The following is a 16,910-nucleotide window of genomic DNA, read 5'->3' as shown; positions in this document are numbered from 1 at the left end:
CCGATAACCGATTAAATCTGAAATTTGGCACACTTGTTTGTAACACATGTATTTGCAACCTCTACTAGAATTACGTTTACAGCTAATTGTGTTCTACTTTTGTAAGTGATTTTGTGTTCTCAAATAACACCAAAACTTCCAAATATGACTAAAATGCATATATTTTGACTTTTTTGGTCAAAATCCAAAACTTTTAGTGTGTTGTAATTGCATAAGTAAAGGATCACAAGCCAAAATTTCAGTTCAAATTTATTTACGGTTGCTGAAAAAACCCTGTCGCCAGTTATTCATTTTTAGGCTTTTGTCTATCAATAATTATGCGCATAATTAGTTTTTTTAAATTTTTACTTTTATTTTAATCATATAATATATGTTATGCACTATTATAAATTGAAAAAAATGTTATAATGCCAGATTTTTTTTTAATGGTATACTACCACCTTAAGGGTCCTACAAAAAACGTACTTTATTGGTTTTTTGAACATCCATATGAAGTGGAGAACGGACGTTTTTCTGAAAACATTATTTATTGGTTTTTATTAAGTCTAAAAAAACGTTCTATCGTTTTTACCCAGTGGGCATAGTACGTTTTTAAAATGTTCTTTGGACGTTTTTATGAGGTTTAAACCTTATAAAAACGTCTAAAAAAAGTTTTAAAAACGTACCGTGCCCACTGAGTAACATTTTCCTAAAAAACTTTTTTTTTAAGTATAAGTTATTTAAGTAAATAACTTATGTTATACAGAAAAAAAATCTTAAAAAAGTTTAAACATTTTATTTACAATTTAAGCATACAAAAACATAATATAGTAATTTTTATGCTATTCTATTAAGAGCTTCTTTTTATGCTATTCTATTAAGAGCTTCTTCAAACGATCGCCTATCAACTTAAAGAACATATCGAATTTTGCAGCATATGACACTAATGTTCCTAAGAAGAAAAAAACCATAGAAATCTTTCATGCATTTCACTAGAATGTAAAAAAATAAATCAAAATGTAAATAATAATAAGAAGAAATAAGTAATGTAAAATTTCACACAGTATATAAAAGGAACAATATAAACAACATCCGCACCACATTTATTAAAAAATTATCTATAATTACTTTATATAAAGTTTTTTTTTTAAATGATCTATTTCCATAAGTTCCAGCATTCTTAAACAATGTTATAAAACATTTTAACATAATTTCATCCAATACATTAGTAGCAGAAGCTGAAAAGTCCTTAAAAAATCATAGAAAATACTTAGTTTGATCACATTTTATCTTATTTAGGAAAATTTTATACATAAATTTAAACAAGAATATAACAACAAAACTTTACTTTTTTTATGTAAAACTATTTAATTTTCATTAAACCTTGTTATATCATTTATCTTATCATAAAAAAATAATGAATCTTCAAGCTCAGTCTTTTCCTCAAGGAATTTTCACTGCAGATAAAGACTTTTTGATTTCAGACATTAGACATGGTATATCTGGTATCATGGTATCCATAAATACTGTATATTGAAAACCTATTATAAAAGAAAAAACAAAATTAGAACAGAGTAAAATATTAATGAAAAACAGCTAAAGAAAACTGAAAATTAAATTAAATACTATAGCATCTTTTGAAAAATGAAAAGTCAACATTTATTAAAATATGTGTTCCACTTATAGGCTTAAAACTGATGGCAGTTCATCATAACAATAAAGTGCAGCAACGATTCTCTGGATTTTTTTTTTAGTGCAATAGTAGCGCACTTGCCTCAGAAACAAAGGATCCGTGGTTCGAATCCCACCTCTGGGTATCATCATAGGCAACATCGGTTAGGAAGGAGGTGTGAACTTCCAATTAAATGCTCATCTGCGGTGCTCTGTGATAAGACCGTAAGGACTTCTTGGGGTACCTAAAAAAAAAACTTGTTGAAGAAATGTTTTATGTATTATTTATTAACTTGTTAAAAATAAATACACATTTTTAACTTTTTGAAAAATAATTATTTGGTTTTATTTAGCATAAAATGTTAGATAAAAACAGATGAACTTACATTTGGCAACTTTTTGCACTGCAATATCAGGACTAGCTTCTCTAATGTGCAAACAATTGTGATACATACCATTTTTCATTCTAAATTGATATTAAAAAACAATACAAAAGGTTACACACTCCAATCTTTTATATAGACTTACGTTGAAGTATTTAGTTAAGAATATTAGATATAAAACCAATTTTGAAAAATTATTAAAAAGTTTCCATACACGTGATAAATTTAAAAAAGCAACCTGATTCTTGAAGCTTAGAACTTGAAGTCTCTGAATCACTTTATGTGTGCATCTTACATCTCTTTAGTTCTTTAGTCAAAATTTAGGTTTTTTAATATTTATAACTGTCATTCTTTATAAGGTGAAATAAATATTTGTTGTATTTTTTTACCTAACGTACAGTTGTTTAAGCTAAAAAAAAAAAAATCATTGCTCAATATTATGTATACAAAGTTATTTCTAATAGAAGTTCTACTTGTATAAATATGGTAGAGCAATTGCTAGTTGGAGTAGAAATAATCTAGATAGAAATAGCTTTATGCATTCATTAAAAGATTTATTAACATTTGTTGAGCACTTTTAATTGTATTTTAACATTTTGTGTAAATACGGAAACTAATAATTTCACTTACTCGTTGAAAAATATACCTATATTAGATGATAAAAGTTATACTATTTTTTTGATTAAAAAAGTTGAGCATTTTATTAAAAAAATTGGTTGGAAAGCTATTTTTTTTAAAACCAAATAAAAACACAGATGATGTATTTAATAATAACCAAGATAGTGATAATTATGGATTTAAAACAAAAAATACCCCACCTTTCATACCTGATTTGAAAAATTTTGAAAATGACCTAGTGCATTTAATTAAAACAATAAAGTTTCGCCCTATAAAAATGAATTTCAAACAGAACTAAAGTTAGATGTTAAAAAAAATTAAATCAAACCCTTATATTTTGGTTTTTGCTGATAAAACAAATAACATTAACCAACTCACAACAGAAAACTATGAAAAATTTTTACGCAACAATATTACTAGTTCTTATAAGAAAGCCCCTAAAAATTTGGAAAACGCAATTAATTTAGAAGCGCAAAGTATTGCTAAAAAAATAAACTTTGATAACAGAATCGAATCAACTGCCCCTGCCCAAGCCTTTGTAACACTAAAAGATCATAAACCGAATTTTCAAAACAAACTTCCTTGTAGGTTATTGGTTTCCTCAAAAAGTGACATTGGATATGTAAGCAAAATTAAATTGGACAAAATTAATAAAATTCTTAGAAATAAATTAAATTTGCAACAGTGGAAAAATACCACTGATGTTATAAATTGGTTCTCCATAATCGAAAATAAAAATGGCTGTACATTTATTCAATTTGACATTAATGATTTTTACCCCTCAATAACTGCAGATTGTAGAAAAACCTCATTTTATTTCAATAAGGAAACTTGGTAAAAGAAAAACATATATGACTGCTTTGATGTAACAATGGGCAGTTATGACGGAGCAGAAATTTATGAATTTATGTTGGACTATATATTTTAGATTTATTAAGTAAAATAATCAATATAAAAGACTTAGGCCTTTATCGCGATGATGGTTTAATAGTAATGCATAAAAAATCTGGTCCACAGCTCAATAAAATTAGAAAAGATACTATAAAAATTATTTAAAATATTGGCTTTCAAATCGAAATAAACATAAATTTAAAAATTGTGAATTTTCTTAATGTCACTTTTAACCTCTCTGAAAATTCATATAAGCCTATCAAAAAGCCAAATGATGAATTATTGTATATTAATATTAACTCAAATCATCCACCCCAAATTCTAAAACAAATCCTGATTTCAATTAATAACAGGCTAAACCAAAACTCCTCTAATAAAAATGTATTCAATTCTTCTAAATAAATATTTGAAGATGCCCTTAAAAAAAGTGATTTTAAAAATTTTGAACTAAAATTTGACCCTAAAAAAAGAATACAAAAAAATGAAAAAGAACTAGAAATGTAAATTGGTTCCACCCCCCCCCCCCACAATAGGGGGTTGAACCAAATTACATAAGGGCATGTTAACTAAGAATTAAAGAAAAAAAAAAATGTTTCTTGAATTTTTTGAAATAGAAGACTCTAAAGTTTTAAAATAAACTTTATGCATGTATCACACAGTTCTATTGTACTTTAGTCAAGATATAGTTTTATCAATATATATTATATTTGTTTGTATAATTTATATTGACAAAATAAAGTGGTAATATTAAGTGGTAATATATATATATATATATATATATATATATATATATATATATATATATATATATATATATATATATATATATATATATATATATATATATATATATATATAAATTAGTAAAAAACACTTATCTAATTTTTATCTTCTACTTTAAGTTTCACTATTGCTGGATAATCAGGAAGAGTTACTAAATCTCAAAAAAAAATTCAATTTATAGAAAAAGATATTTTTCAGGAAGTTATTATAAAAAATTAAATTCTTATAAAAAATTTTTTAATTACTATATTTTTTTTGTTAACGGGAAGTTACAGAAAGTAATTATTAAATAATTTTCTTTGGAATGGGAATAGTTTAATTTGGTCATTTGTTTTTATAATTTTTTAAGAGGTATTTATTTTCGTGCCTACATTTAGAAATTAATTCAGATTTTTTATTTAATAAATTTTCTTGATTTAAATGAGTAATTATTTAAAATTTTTCTTGCAAACATAGCATACATTTTTTGGAAATGTTATTATAAGCAGAGGCAGATTTTAGAATAGACCATTGTAAATTAAAATTTTTATTTTTTTCTTTTAAATCCCAAATATATTTTGACAGCTTAGTAGAAGACTCTAAAGTTTTAAAATAAACTTTATGCATGTATCACACAGTTCTATTGTACTTTAGTCAAGATATAGTTTTATCAATATATATTATATTTGTTTGTATAATTTAGTCAAGATATAGTTTTATCAATATATATTATATTTGTTTGTATAATTTATATTGACAAAATAAAGTGGTAATATTAAGTGGTAATATATATATATATATATATATATATATATATATATATATATATATATATATATATATATATATATATATTCTTTTGAATATTTTTTGTGTTTAAACGACTGTTTGTGGTTGGCATAACGTTTTTCCATTCCCCACGGTTAAGCCAATATATTGTTTATCAGGGTTATTTTGTGAGGAAACAATGCACTTGTAAATTATATTTTTCGAAAGACATTTTCCATTTAAAGGGCAATCTACTTTTTGTTTACAATTACAATAATCAGTGTTTTTTTCTTTTATATGTTCATTCTTATTAACGCGTAGTTGTGGCCTTTTATAATTCTTTCTAAATTTTTTGTACAACTATAAATTACTTTAATGGTATTTCAGTTAAAAATCTTATGTAATTTATTAGAGGGAGGAATATGTTTGTCTACTAATTTTAGAAAAATTTTACCTATATTTGTTGAAACATTTTTGCTGTACCAAATTATGTTTCTATTTTTATTACGCTTTTTTGCAATTTTCTTTTCAAATTTTAGCTCGAAATTTTGAAAGCCACTTTTTTTAAGGGCATCTTCATAAACGCGTTTAGAGGAGTTAAAAATATTTTCATTAGAAGAGTTTTGGTTCAGCCTATTGTTAATTGAAATTGGAATTTGTTTTGAAATTTGAGGGGGATGGTTCGAATTCACATTAATATACAATAATTCGTCATTAGGTTTTTTGTATGGCTTATAAGAACTTTCTGTATTATATATATATATATATATATATATATATATATATATATATATATATATATATATATATATATATATATATAAATTATGTTAGTGTATTCTACAAACATAGTGCTCATTGTTCTAAAAGAACAGAGCAATAATAAATTAGTAAAAACTTTATATGGTCATACATAAATACAGTATATATATATATATATATATATATATATATATATATATATATATATATATATATATATATATATATATATATATATATATATATATATATATATATACTGTATTTATGTATGACCATATAATTTAGTAAGAGCCATCATAGAACTTATGAATGTATAATTTAAAAAAAGTTTCTTTACAGTCGTAAGAGTTTGTTGAAAAACTTGAAACAGTGCCCCGTTTGCATATTTTGAAACCCTATACAGGCTCAGAATAGGCAGAGATATGCGCAATCTGATTGGCTAATTGTGAAAGAGAGGCTTTAGCGCGTATGTTATAATCCAAACAAATGTCAAAAAGCTTACTGAACAATTTAAGTGAAATTGAATAGTTGCATAAAAAATCAAACAATAATAATAAAAAAAGTATGATTTTCTATCAAATTTTATACAATATAGTACTATAATATATATATAGTACAATATAGTATAATAATATAGTACTTATACTTTTGCAAAACTTTGCAACTCAAAACATCTGTGATTTTTATATTTTTTTAAAAACAAAGATTTAAAAAGTAGTTTGTTTTCCTAATGGTTTTTATAACTCTAAGACAAAAAAGACAACCACTATAACAAACTATAAACCAGAAAATTGTTGCTTCTCTTTCTCTTTTCTACAAATACTATAATGGGCACTGCTCTAAAGAGCTAGCGTCTCTTGTGCCATCTACTAAAATTCATTCTTGTGTTACTCGTCATTCGATTAAGTGTAATCCTTTTTCTGTGACTGTTCCTAAGTGCTCCAAAAACGTTTATTCGTCTAGTTTTTTTCCTTGAACATCAGTTTTTTGGAATTCGCTTCCTTCATTTTGCTTTCCTGATTCATATAATTTGGAATCTTTTAAATTGTCCGTCAATCGTTATCTTGCTCTACAATCTTCATCTTTTCTCTTACAGTAACTTCCAACTTTAATTAGTTGCAGCCTTGTTGGAAGCGAAGATGTTTAAAAAAAAAAAAAAAATAAACCAGAAAATAAAAATTTGACTTATTACTGTTTTTTCATAAGATATACATATATATATATATGTATATATATATATAAATATATATATGTACATATATATATAAATATCTACATATATATATATATATATATATATATATATATATATATATATATTTGTACATATATATATATATATATATATATATATATATATATATATATATATATATATATATATATATATGTATATATATATCTATGTACATATATATATATAAATAAATATATACATATACATATATATATATATATATATATATATATATATATATATATATATATATATATATATATATATATATATATATATATATATATATATATATATATATATATATATATAAGCAAAAGTTTATGATCTTGTGATGTCCGCAAGTGTGTTTTGATATAGTGAATTGATTACCAAAAAGAATAACTCTTAACTTTTATCACACCTTTATGAAGAATTAAGTGTAAAAAGGTAGAAACAAGAAAAAATTGAAAACATCAGACCCGTAGCAACCAGGTGGGCAGCAGGGGCATTTGCCCCCCAATAATTTTTCAAATAAATAATTTTGAAGAAATTGACTCAAAAAATGACTAAAAAATAAAAAAAAAGGTCCCTAAAACGATTACGGGTAGTACTGCCCCCCCCCCCCAATATAATTTTTGTTCCTTTTACCCTGAATATACAAAGTTTATTTAAGTTTCAAGAGTCAATACATATAAAACACATGTTTGTTGATATATAGCTGTTAACCTGAACATAAGATTGGTTATTCTATAATTGATAAAAAAATGTTTACCTTCTAATAACAATTAATGGTAAATACTATTAAATAAAGCAACAAAATTTGATAAATTTTATGTTTATTTCGCTATCAGTTTATTTTACATTAGATACTCCTGAAACAAAAAAAATCTAGAAAAATGAAAAAAAAATTTAATAAAATGTATTCTGTATTTCAAAATTTTATTATGTAATTTTTGGTATAACCAATAAATCACGTGTGCTTTTTTTGAATTTTTTGAATACCTCTTGTATAATGATATAAAAATAATTGATACTCTTTGCTAGCTTGTAATACCAAAGCTTATATTTGGGTCATTCCATGCCAAGTGGTGCAAAGGTCCCTTATGGACCATCTCAGATTTTATTGAAATTTTTTGATTTTGTACATATATATGTTAAAAGCATGTTTTGAAAATTTTAGATCAATATCTAATATGGTTCTTGAGAAAACGCTATTTAAGTAGCGGGCTATTTTGCATAAAATTTCACTCTACAAGAAAAAAGGGTTTTTTCATCATTTTTAACAGCCAATAACTTTTGAACAAGTTAGTTTTATACTTCAATTATTATAAGATAGCAAGTGTGCTGTGGATACTTTGAAAAAAGAAAAAAATATTATTTCTGGCATCTTAACTTTTTCCATAATGGCGGGGAAAAGTTGATTTTTTTGTTTTAAGAAAAAGTTTTTTTTGTGATTTTAAAGACCTTAATCTTAAAAACTAGTTACAAAGTTAATACAAATCAAATTGCCTGCTGATCTACATGTGGTGGATAAACATTTTTAAAAAAATCAGTTGATTAAAGAGCTGCATTCAAAAGTTATAGGTCTCCAAAATGAGTCAGATCGAGATTTTCGTAAAATTGATCTGTGATGCAAAGCATCTGTTACCTAAGATGGCACTTTTTTTTTTTTATAAAATTTTTTATACGCATCAATTAAAGACTGTTAATTAATAAAAACCTAAAAAATTAATGGGCGCTTTTCCATAAAAAATTATTACTTTTTAAAAGTTTAGTTATTGTTTCATTTAATTCTATATTACTAGTATGTCAATCTAAAAAGTACTAATAAAACCAAATAAATTGTTGTATTTTAGAACTAATTAATAATAAGTAATATGCCTGAGCTTTCTACTTGCTGTATTGGTAAAGCATTAAATGAACAGTGCTATCTATCTAATAAAAGTAAACGCTACCAAGAACTGTCTAAACTAAACCAAGAGCTTATTTCTTTGAGAAGCAAAATAAATCCCATAGATTTTATTTGTAGCTATCACGAGAAAGTTTACTTGTCGAGGTATGAGAATGAACATCGCAGGTATTGTTGTAATCCGTTGAACAAGCACGCAAAAAATGTGAAAAGTAAGTTTCAATATTTAATATCTTAATTTAATAAAAATACCTTAATAACACTAAATAAATAAAAAAATATTTAATAATTATTTCCGTTGTTTTTTAGATTCTCTTAGAGTTATCAGTCTTTCATATGCCAAAGATTTTGGTTTAATACCTGGTCAAAAAATTTGCACTAGTTGCAGAAAAGTTCTGAATTGCAAACATAATACAAAAGAAAATGAACTCCAAGAAAAAGAAATTTATGCTGACAACCATACATTAAAAGAAGATCTTAATTCAAGTATTGCAAGTTTTGGATGCTCACCTCTAAAACTTGTTTCAAAAAAAGATAGAGTTGCATATGGAAAGCGTAAAATTGATAGCGTAAGAGCTCATACACAAAAGGCTGTTGCCAATGTGCTAGGTTTAGAAATAGCTGCACTTTGTGGAATTGAATCACCCTCAAAAAAATGTTTGAAAAAAACAAACACAGATTTAGACAATATTATGACTCAAATTAAGTCAAAATTTGAAAAAACATTGTCAAATTCTGAAAAAATCACACTTCTTACACTCAGTCCAGACAGTTGGTCAATAGAGAAAACTCAGAAGTTTTTTTTTTACTTCAAAAAGATCTGTAGTACAAGCCAGAAAATTAAGTAAAAAAAGTGGAATACTATCAAAACCTTCTCCAAAATCGGGTAGAAAACTAAGTGAAGATGTAATTACAGAGGTTGTTCATTTCTACGAATGCGATGAATATTCAAGGGTTTGTCCAGGAAAAAAAGAGTTTGTTTCAGTTAAAGTAGATAGTAAAAAGCAACATATCCAAAAGCGCCTTCTACTAGTCAATATGAAAGAGCTACATATTGAGTTTAAAAAGAAATATAATTATCTTAAAGTTGGATTTTCAAAATTTTGTGAGCTAAGGCCCAAGTGGTGCATTCCTGTGGGTGGTGCTTCTGGTCTGCATGCAGTTTGTGTTTGCCAGTACCATCAAAATGTAAAGCTCCTTGTACAGAAAATTCCTGGAATTTCTGATTACAAAATCTTATTAAAATTAATGGTTTGTAGCATTGAAAATAGAGATTGTATGCTGCATAGCTGCGATAAATGTCCTGCTAAAAAGGTTTTGTTAGACTACATTGACACTTTGTTTACAGAAAAAGAAATTAGTGAAGTTAACTTTTATCAATGGCAAAAATCAAATTACCAATGTACTTTAGTACCAGCAACTCTACCTTTAGATGAACTTATTGAAATGGTTTATGAACAGTTAGATAGTTTACGAGTGCATCATTTTATATCAAAAAGTCAAGCCACCTACTACCAACATTTGAAAACTAATTTAAAAGAAAATCAAGCTTTGGTTCTTCTTGACTTTGCAGAAAACTATAGTTTTCTAATACAGGATGCAGTGCAAGGTTTTCACTGGAATAACAGCCAAGCAACTGTGCACCCCTTTGTTGCGTATTTTATAAAAGATGGAAAACTTGATAGTCAAAGTTATTGTGTTATATCAGATCATCTGAAACATGGAACAGATGCTGTTCATTGCTTTATCGGTAATGTTATTGATAAACTTAAACAATTACAAACATTTGAACACATTATCTATTTTAGTGATGGAGCTGCATCACAATATAAAAATTACAAAAATCTTATCAACTTATGCTACCATAAACACGATTTTGACATGACTGCAGAGTGGCACTTTTTTGCAACATCGCATGGTAAAAGCCCTTGTGATGGTGTTGGTGGAACAGTGAAACGTCTTGTTGCACGAGCCAGTCTACAATCACTAAACGATCCTATTGACACACCAAGCAAAATGTACAGCTGGTGTGTTCAACACGTCAAAGGAATATCTTTTTTTTTTGTTGACAAAGTTTCAATAGAAACACATACTACAAACTTCAATTTGGAAGAGAGATATCGTTCTTGTTCGACAATACCTGGGACACGAAACCACCACAGTTTTATCCCAATGTCACTTACCTCAATAAAAATAAGAAGAGTCTCATTTGATATTATTTGCACTAATGTGGATTTTTCTACTTGCAGAATTTATATTAATAAAATTTCCAGTTACTCACCAGAAGAATATGTGGCCTGCGTTTACGATGCTCAATGGTATTTAGGAAATATTCTTAGTATTTCAGAAGAGCATCAAGATCTTAATATGAAATTCATGAAAAAGTCTTTATGTAACAAGTTTACGTGGCCATGCAGAGATGATCTTTGTTGGGTGCCTCTAATGCATATTTTATGCAAAGTGCAATCTCTTAAAGTCCAGTCAAACAGTGGAAGATTTTATAGTATTGACTTAAAAGAAATCAATGAGATTATTTTATTATTTGAGAAATTTAACTTTTTGTAAATTTTATTATTTTTGTTTATTTTCTTAAAAACATTTTGTTTGTTTTTCATTAAAAAAATTATTGTATTATAAAGAGGGGAGGGGACAGAGGGGAGGGGACTTTATCTATTGGGATTTAAAAGTTCTTTATCTAAAGGGATTAAAAGGCTTTAAGCATTGATATTTTTTAATTGATATTTCATAATAAATAACATTATATAATTCAATGCATTTATTTATTATGTCAATTTCAGAATTTTATGGAAAATTTACCTGACTTTTAGAGGCTACCTTTTGGGGGTTATAAATAAGCGCCCATTAATTTTTTTGGTTTTTATTAATTAACAGTCTTTAATTGATGCGTATAAAAAATTTTATAAAAAAAAAAAAGTGCCATCTTAGGTAACAGATGCTTTGCATCACAGATCAATTTTACGAAAATCTCGATCTGACTCATTTTGGAGACCTATAACTTTTGAATGCAGCTCTTTAATCAACTGATTTTTTTTAAAATGTTTATCCACCACATGTAGATCAGCAGGCAATTTGATTTGTATTAACTTTGTAACTAGTTTTTAAGATTAAGGTCTTTAAAATCACAAAAAAACTTTTTCTTAAAACAAAAAAATCAACTTTTCCCCGCCATTATGGAAAAAGTTAAGATGCCAGAAATAATATTTTTTTCTTTTTTCAAAGTATCCACAGCACACTTGCTATCTTATAATAATTGAAGTATAAAACTAACTTGTTCAAAAGTTATTGGCTGTTAAAAATGATGAAAAAACCCTTTTTTCTTGTAGAGTGAAATTTTATGCAAAATAGCCCGCTACTTAAATAGCGTTTTCTCAAGAACCATATTAGATATTGATCTAAAATTTTCAAAACATGCTTTTAACATATATATGTACAAAATCAAAAAATTTCAATAAAATCTGAGATGGTCCATGAGGGACCTCATTAAAATTTGCACCACTTGGCATGGAATGACCCATTTAACTGTACAAAAGAACTGTTTGTTGAAAAACAAATATTACTTCTTTTGTTAAAATTTCAAATAGATTATTAATGTCCAATTGGTGTCCTATTATAAAATAATATTATCCTGTTTTCAAATAGATTATTAAATCTAATTGTCATCCTATTATAAAACTTCATATAAGTTAAAATATTCTGCCAAACTTTTTTTAATTTTCACAAAATGTGTTTAAAGGATGATGTTTTATTAGAGTTAAGTAATAAAAAATTTTGATGTACTCTTAATCAGCCTTCTCAAAATTTAGGTTAAAAAGTAATATTTTCAGAGTTCATAGAATTACATGGAACGTGTAAGCTAGTTCTGTAAAACAGCTATAAAAATTTTCTTTTTACAAAAACTTAAATGTTTAAATCTTTATAATAAACAAGTTAGTATAAAGATACAGTAACGAGCTTAGAACATCTCTGCTCCAGCTTAAAATTTACATTTGCATACTTTAAGTACTTTACTATTAGTCTGATACAACTACATACAAACTTTGTATTGAGTAGGTTTCTTAGAACAGGGACATTACATTTGACCAGAAACACATTTATAAATCTTTTCACATTTACAATTTAGCTTATACATATTTGTTTTGATATAGTAAATTTATTACCTGATGGAGAAACTCTTAACATACCACATCTTAATGGAGAACCAAGGGTAGAAAAATTGCACACAAGCAAATTTACGTTGAATACTTTAACAGTTTATACATACAAAACACATTTTATAATAACAAAAACACATAGCATGACAAATAACTTCGCTCTTTTTTCTAAAAATTTTATTATTTTTTCTTTATAACTCTTTTTCCATTAAAACATTTAATTTTTACCACTTAATTTGATTTTTTTTTATCTTTTTTTTTTTCAATTATTACAAAAAAAAAATAAAAAAAAAAAAATAAATGCCACAATCATTTGCATTTTTTTTGATGCCATAATTCACTTTTACTTGGTTAACTTATTTGACTTCAATACTTTTTCTTGCTTTTAATGTCAGTGTTTATATGTAACTGTGCAAAAAATTACTGTTTAGTAGACAAACATAAATTTTACTTCTTTAGTCAAATTTTCAAATGGAGTATTATTATTCAATTGTCATTTTTTATATATAAGTTAATGTACCCTGCCAAAGTTTTTCTAAACTTGGAAAAAATGTTTAATGATTTAAAGACGTTTTATTAGAGATATTTAATAAAAACAAAATAACATAGTCTCCTCCACACTAATGTTGAAACAAAACATGAAAAGAAAATCCCTTTAGAGTTTATATATTACATGGAACATATAAGCTAGTTTTGAAACCAGTACAAATTTACTTCTTTAAAAAACTCTTTCAAAATTTTCAACTCTTTATAATTAACATATAAGTCAATTTATAAATAAAATTCTTCACCAGTAGTTTGGTAAAACTGTATATAATCTTTGTATGCAAAAGTACTCCACCAGTAGTCTCATATAACTGCATATCAACTACATATAAATTTTGCATTTCAGTAGGCTTCAAAGTAGAGGTGTAACGGATATGATATCCGGCCGGATTATTCGGCCGAAATGCCGGATAATCCGGTATTCGGTATCTGGCCAGATATGTTAATTATCCGGCCGGATATGGCCGGATATGATATTTTGGTATTCCCACACTCCTCATGCGTGTCTACATACTTTATGGATGGCTCGTAACTCCAATTAACAAATTTTATAAAGCAACAAGTCTTATACACTGCGACCATTTTTTATAGGTGCATGTGGATTATGTCTTAAAAACGTACTTAACTTGGTTTTAATAGTGTATTTCAATAAATTATAAATAAAGTATCAAAAAATAATGAAAATTACCACCAAAAAAAAATCAAAATTTAAAAGAGGTCAATCATAAATGAATTAATTTTAAAAGATAACTGACTATTTTCTATAGACGCAGTTCACAGTTATTAACAAAACTATCGAAAAAAAATGTTTTTATCACATTTTAATACTCGACTGGACCTCTTTTGCGCTCAATTACTTGATAAATTTGTTTTGGCATACTTCCCACCAAGTTTTCCAGCACTTTTGGCTTCATATCCTCCCAGCATTCTGATACCGCTACTTTTAGCTCTGCCACAGAGTTATATTGCTTCTGGTCAGCATAGATACGTCTTACAAGGATTCCCCATATGTTTTCAACAGGATTCAAATCTAGATTGCGAGCAGGTCACCACATTTGCTCAATTTTTTTAGCTTCAAACCAAGCTTTAGTCTCGTTACTAGAGTGAATGCTGGCGTTGTCTTGCTGAAAAACAAACTTTTTGCGTTGATATTTGTTTTTAAATGGAATCAAACATAATTTTAGCACATCAATGAATTCAGAATTTTTTATTTTGCAAGATGTAAATGCTAAATTTAACTTTCCTGTTGCACAAAACCAAAACCAAACCATCGAAGATCCACCACCAAAATTCTTTGTCGAAAAATATTTAGGTTCTCTCCTCAAATCACGCCAGAAACCACTAAAAATATCAGGACTATCAAGATTAAACTTTTTCTCGTCCGAAAAAATCACCTGGTATTGAAAACAAAAATATTCAACTATTTAGACATCTTACGTATTCATGAGAATTTAACCTAAAATTCTATACTTGTTTCCAATCGTGTGCCATGTTTTCGCGGGCGAATTCCATCCGTTTCTGTTTGTGAACGGACTTCAAGTTTGGTGCTTTATTCACTTTTGATCGTACAATGTGTGAGATGTCTTTAAGAACTTTCCTAATCGTCTCCTTGCAAAAATTTAAACCCAAATCTAATTAATTGTTTCCAAACTTGACGTGATGTCGTGATGAATTTGACGTGAGTCGAACAATTCTGCATTTTTCACGGCCTGAAACCTTAGATTTCTTTGGTTCTGCTTGATTGTTGCATAATCTGTTGGATTTTTTAAGAAATTACGGGTGACGTGACCTGATCTCTTCAATCTTCTTGCAATTTCTCGATTTGGATCTTTTTCTCGATGATAAGCCGATATTTGACCTTTTTCAATATTGGTAAGGAACTTTCCTTTTGGCATTTGGTTAAGTTCAACTTAATTTCGATTCACAAAATAAAAAATACTACAGAATATAAGAAACTTGCAACAAAACTCGTAAAAACTTTAGTGCGTCTATAGAAAATTGCCACGTGAATATTAAAAATTTAATTATTTTAATACAATCAAGACAATTAATAATCAGATGCATAATTGATCATTGTTTTCTTACATATACTTATTCAAAAGTATCGTTGGAACAATTTTATTACCACTGTAACACTGTAAATCCGCTAAATTCTACATGCGTCTATAGAAAATGGTTGCAGTGTATTACATAAGAAAGAAAAAATACATAGAAAATGACAAACAAAATTTCAACAAATAACTATTTTCAAATGAGTAAAAGCAAATAAAAGAGTTAATCTATTTTTCTACCATTGTGATGAATAAAAGCATTTCTCCTGTTTTAGGTAATAATCTAGATCTTTTTTTCTCATAGATGTTACCATATTCTGAGAACATTCTTTCTGAAAATACGGATGATGCTGGAGTGCATAGGTGTTTTAAAACAGTTTCTTTTAATAGAGGAAATCGTTCTTCTTGCATCCAAGCCTTCAATGGACAGCATTTTCTGTCTACCAGTGGTTCAGAAATAAATTTTTTAATTTCTTTTTTAATCAAAATCTCATTCGATTTTTTTCTACTTTTCCTTTTTTGGAAGGTATCGTTTTTTCAGATGTTGCATTTATATTCAATTCAAGTGAGTTTTCTTCTTTTTCAGTATTTACTGAAAACTTTAATTGTGGTGATTCATTACATGAAAATCTACTTCTTCTGAACAAACTATTGTTTTTTCAAAGGATAAAACATCATTTATTAACCAATACTTAGCCTGTTTTTTGGTATCATCATCAAAAAAAGAAAACTTATATCTTGGATCTATTGATGTAGCCATAACATAGCACCTATTTTTCGTGATGTGCAAAGACTTTACATCGTTTGCTTCTGCGCAAAATTGATTTTTTAAATAAGTTTTAAGTTGACTCTGAGTTTTTTGAATACTTAAATCAACTTGACATTTCGACATATATTTATTTAATGTGCATATATTTGGAATAACAGAGGACAAAGTTTTTATTTCTGAACTCATTTCCTGAGTTAATTGGAAAAAAGGTTTTAGCAGTTTAATAATGCTTGATATAAGTGTCCATTCAAAAGTAGAAAAAGTCATTAAGTCAGAACGTTCTGCTAAGTATAGTTGAACTGGAATTTTTAATTTGTTTAATCTTTCAAGCATCAAATAAGTGCTGTTCCATCTTTTTGGGACATCTTGAATAAGACAAAGACTGTCAAGATTTTGTTGTTGCTGAA

At 26.8% G+C, this 16,910-nt stretch overlaps 2 protein-coding genes across 4 annotated transcripts in view; one reads left to right on the top strand and one right to left on the bottom strand.

The window, feature by feature from the left end:
• Positions 1–755: 755 nt before the first annotated feature.
• LOC136078111 (zinc finger BED domain-containing protein 4-like) overlaps positions 756–16,910 on the bottom strand; it is a 17,140-nt gene continuing 985 nt past the window's right edge. The window contains exons 1-7 of one of the 3 annotated variants that reach the window (XM_065792986.1): positions 13,929–16,910; positions 2,272–2,442; positions 2,037–2,116; positions 1,606–1,895; positions 1,363–1,520; positions 1,108–1,227; positions 756–931 (exon numbers count right to left, since the gene is read on the bottom strand). The exon at positions 13,929–16,910 is cut by the window's right edge and continues 985 nt beyond it. In XM_065792986.1, the coding sequence (XP_065649058.1) occupies positions 16,336–16,910 (575 nt within the window). In that variant the 3' untranslated portion in view covers positions 756–931; positions 1,108–1,227; positions 1,363–1,520; ... (2 more) ...; positions 2,272–2,442; positions 13,929–16,335. The remainder of the gene's footprint in view (positions 932–1,107; positions 1,228–1,362; positions 1,521–1,605; positions 1,896–2,036; positions 2,117–2,271; positions 2,443–13,928) is intronic. The other 2 variants (XM_065792987.1, XM_065792988.1) reach the window with 2 other exon arrangements.
• LOC136078112 (uncharacterized) lies at positions 8,823–14,531 on the top strand. The gene is made up of 2 exons (XM_065792989.1): positions 8,823–9,177; positions 9,275–14,531. Exon 2 carries the CDS (start codon positions 10,004–10,006, stop codon positions 11,528–11,530), a length of 1,527 nt encoding a protein of 508 aa, XP_065649061.1. The 5' UTR covers positions 8,823–9,177; positions 9,275–10,003; the 3' UTR covers positions 11,531–14,531.

Source organism: Hydra vulgaris, chromosome 03 (assembly GCF_038396675.1).
Source record: "Hydra vulgaris chromosome 03, alternate assembly HydraT2T_AEP".
Classification (NCBI taxonomy): domain Eukaryota; kingdom Metazoa; phylum Cnidaria; class Hydrozoa; order Anthoathecata; family Hydridae; genus Hydra; species Hydra vulgaris.
Note: the sequence above shows the minus strand (reverse complement) of the source record. Positions and strands in the feature narration are given on the sequence as shown.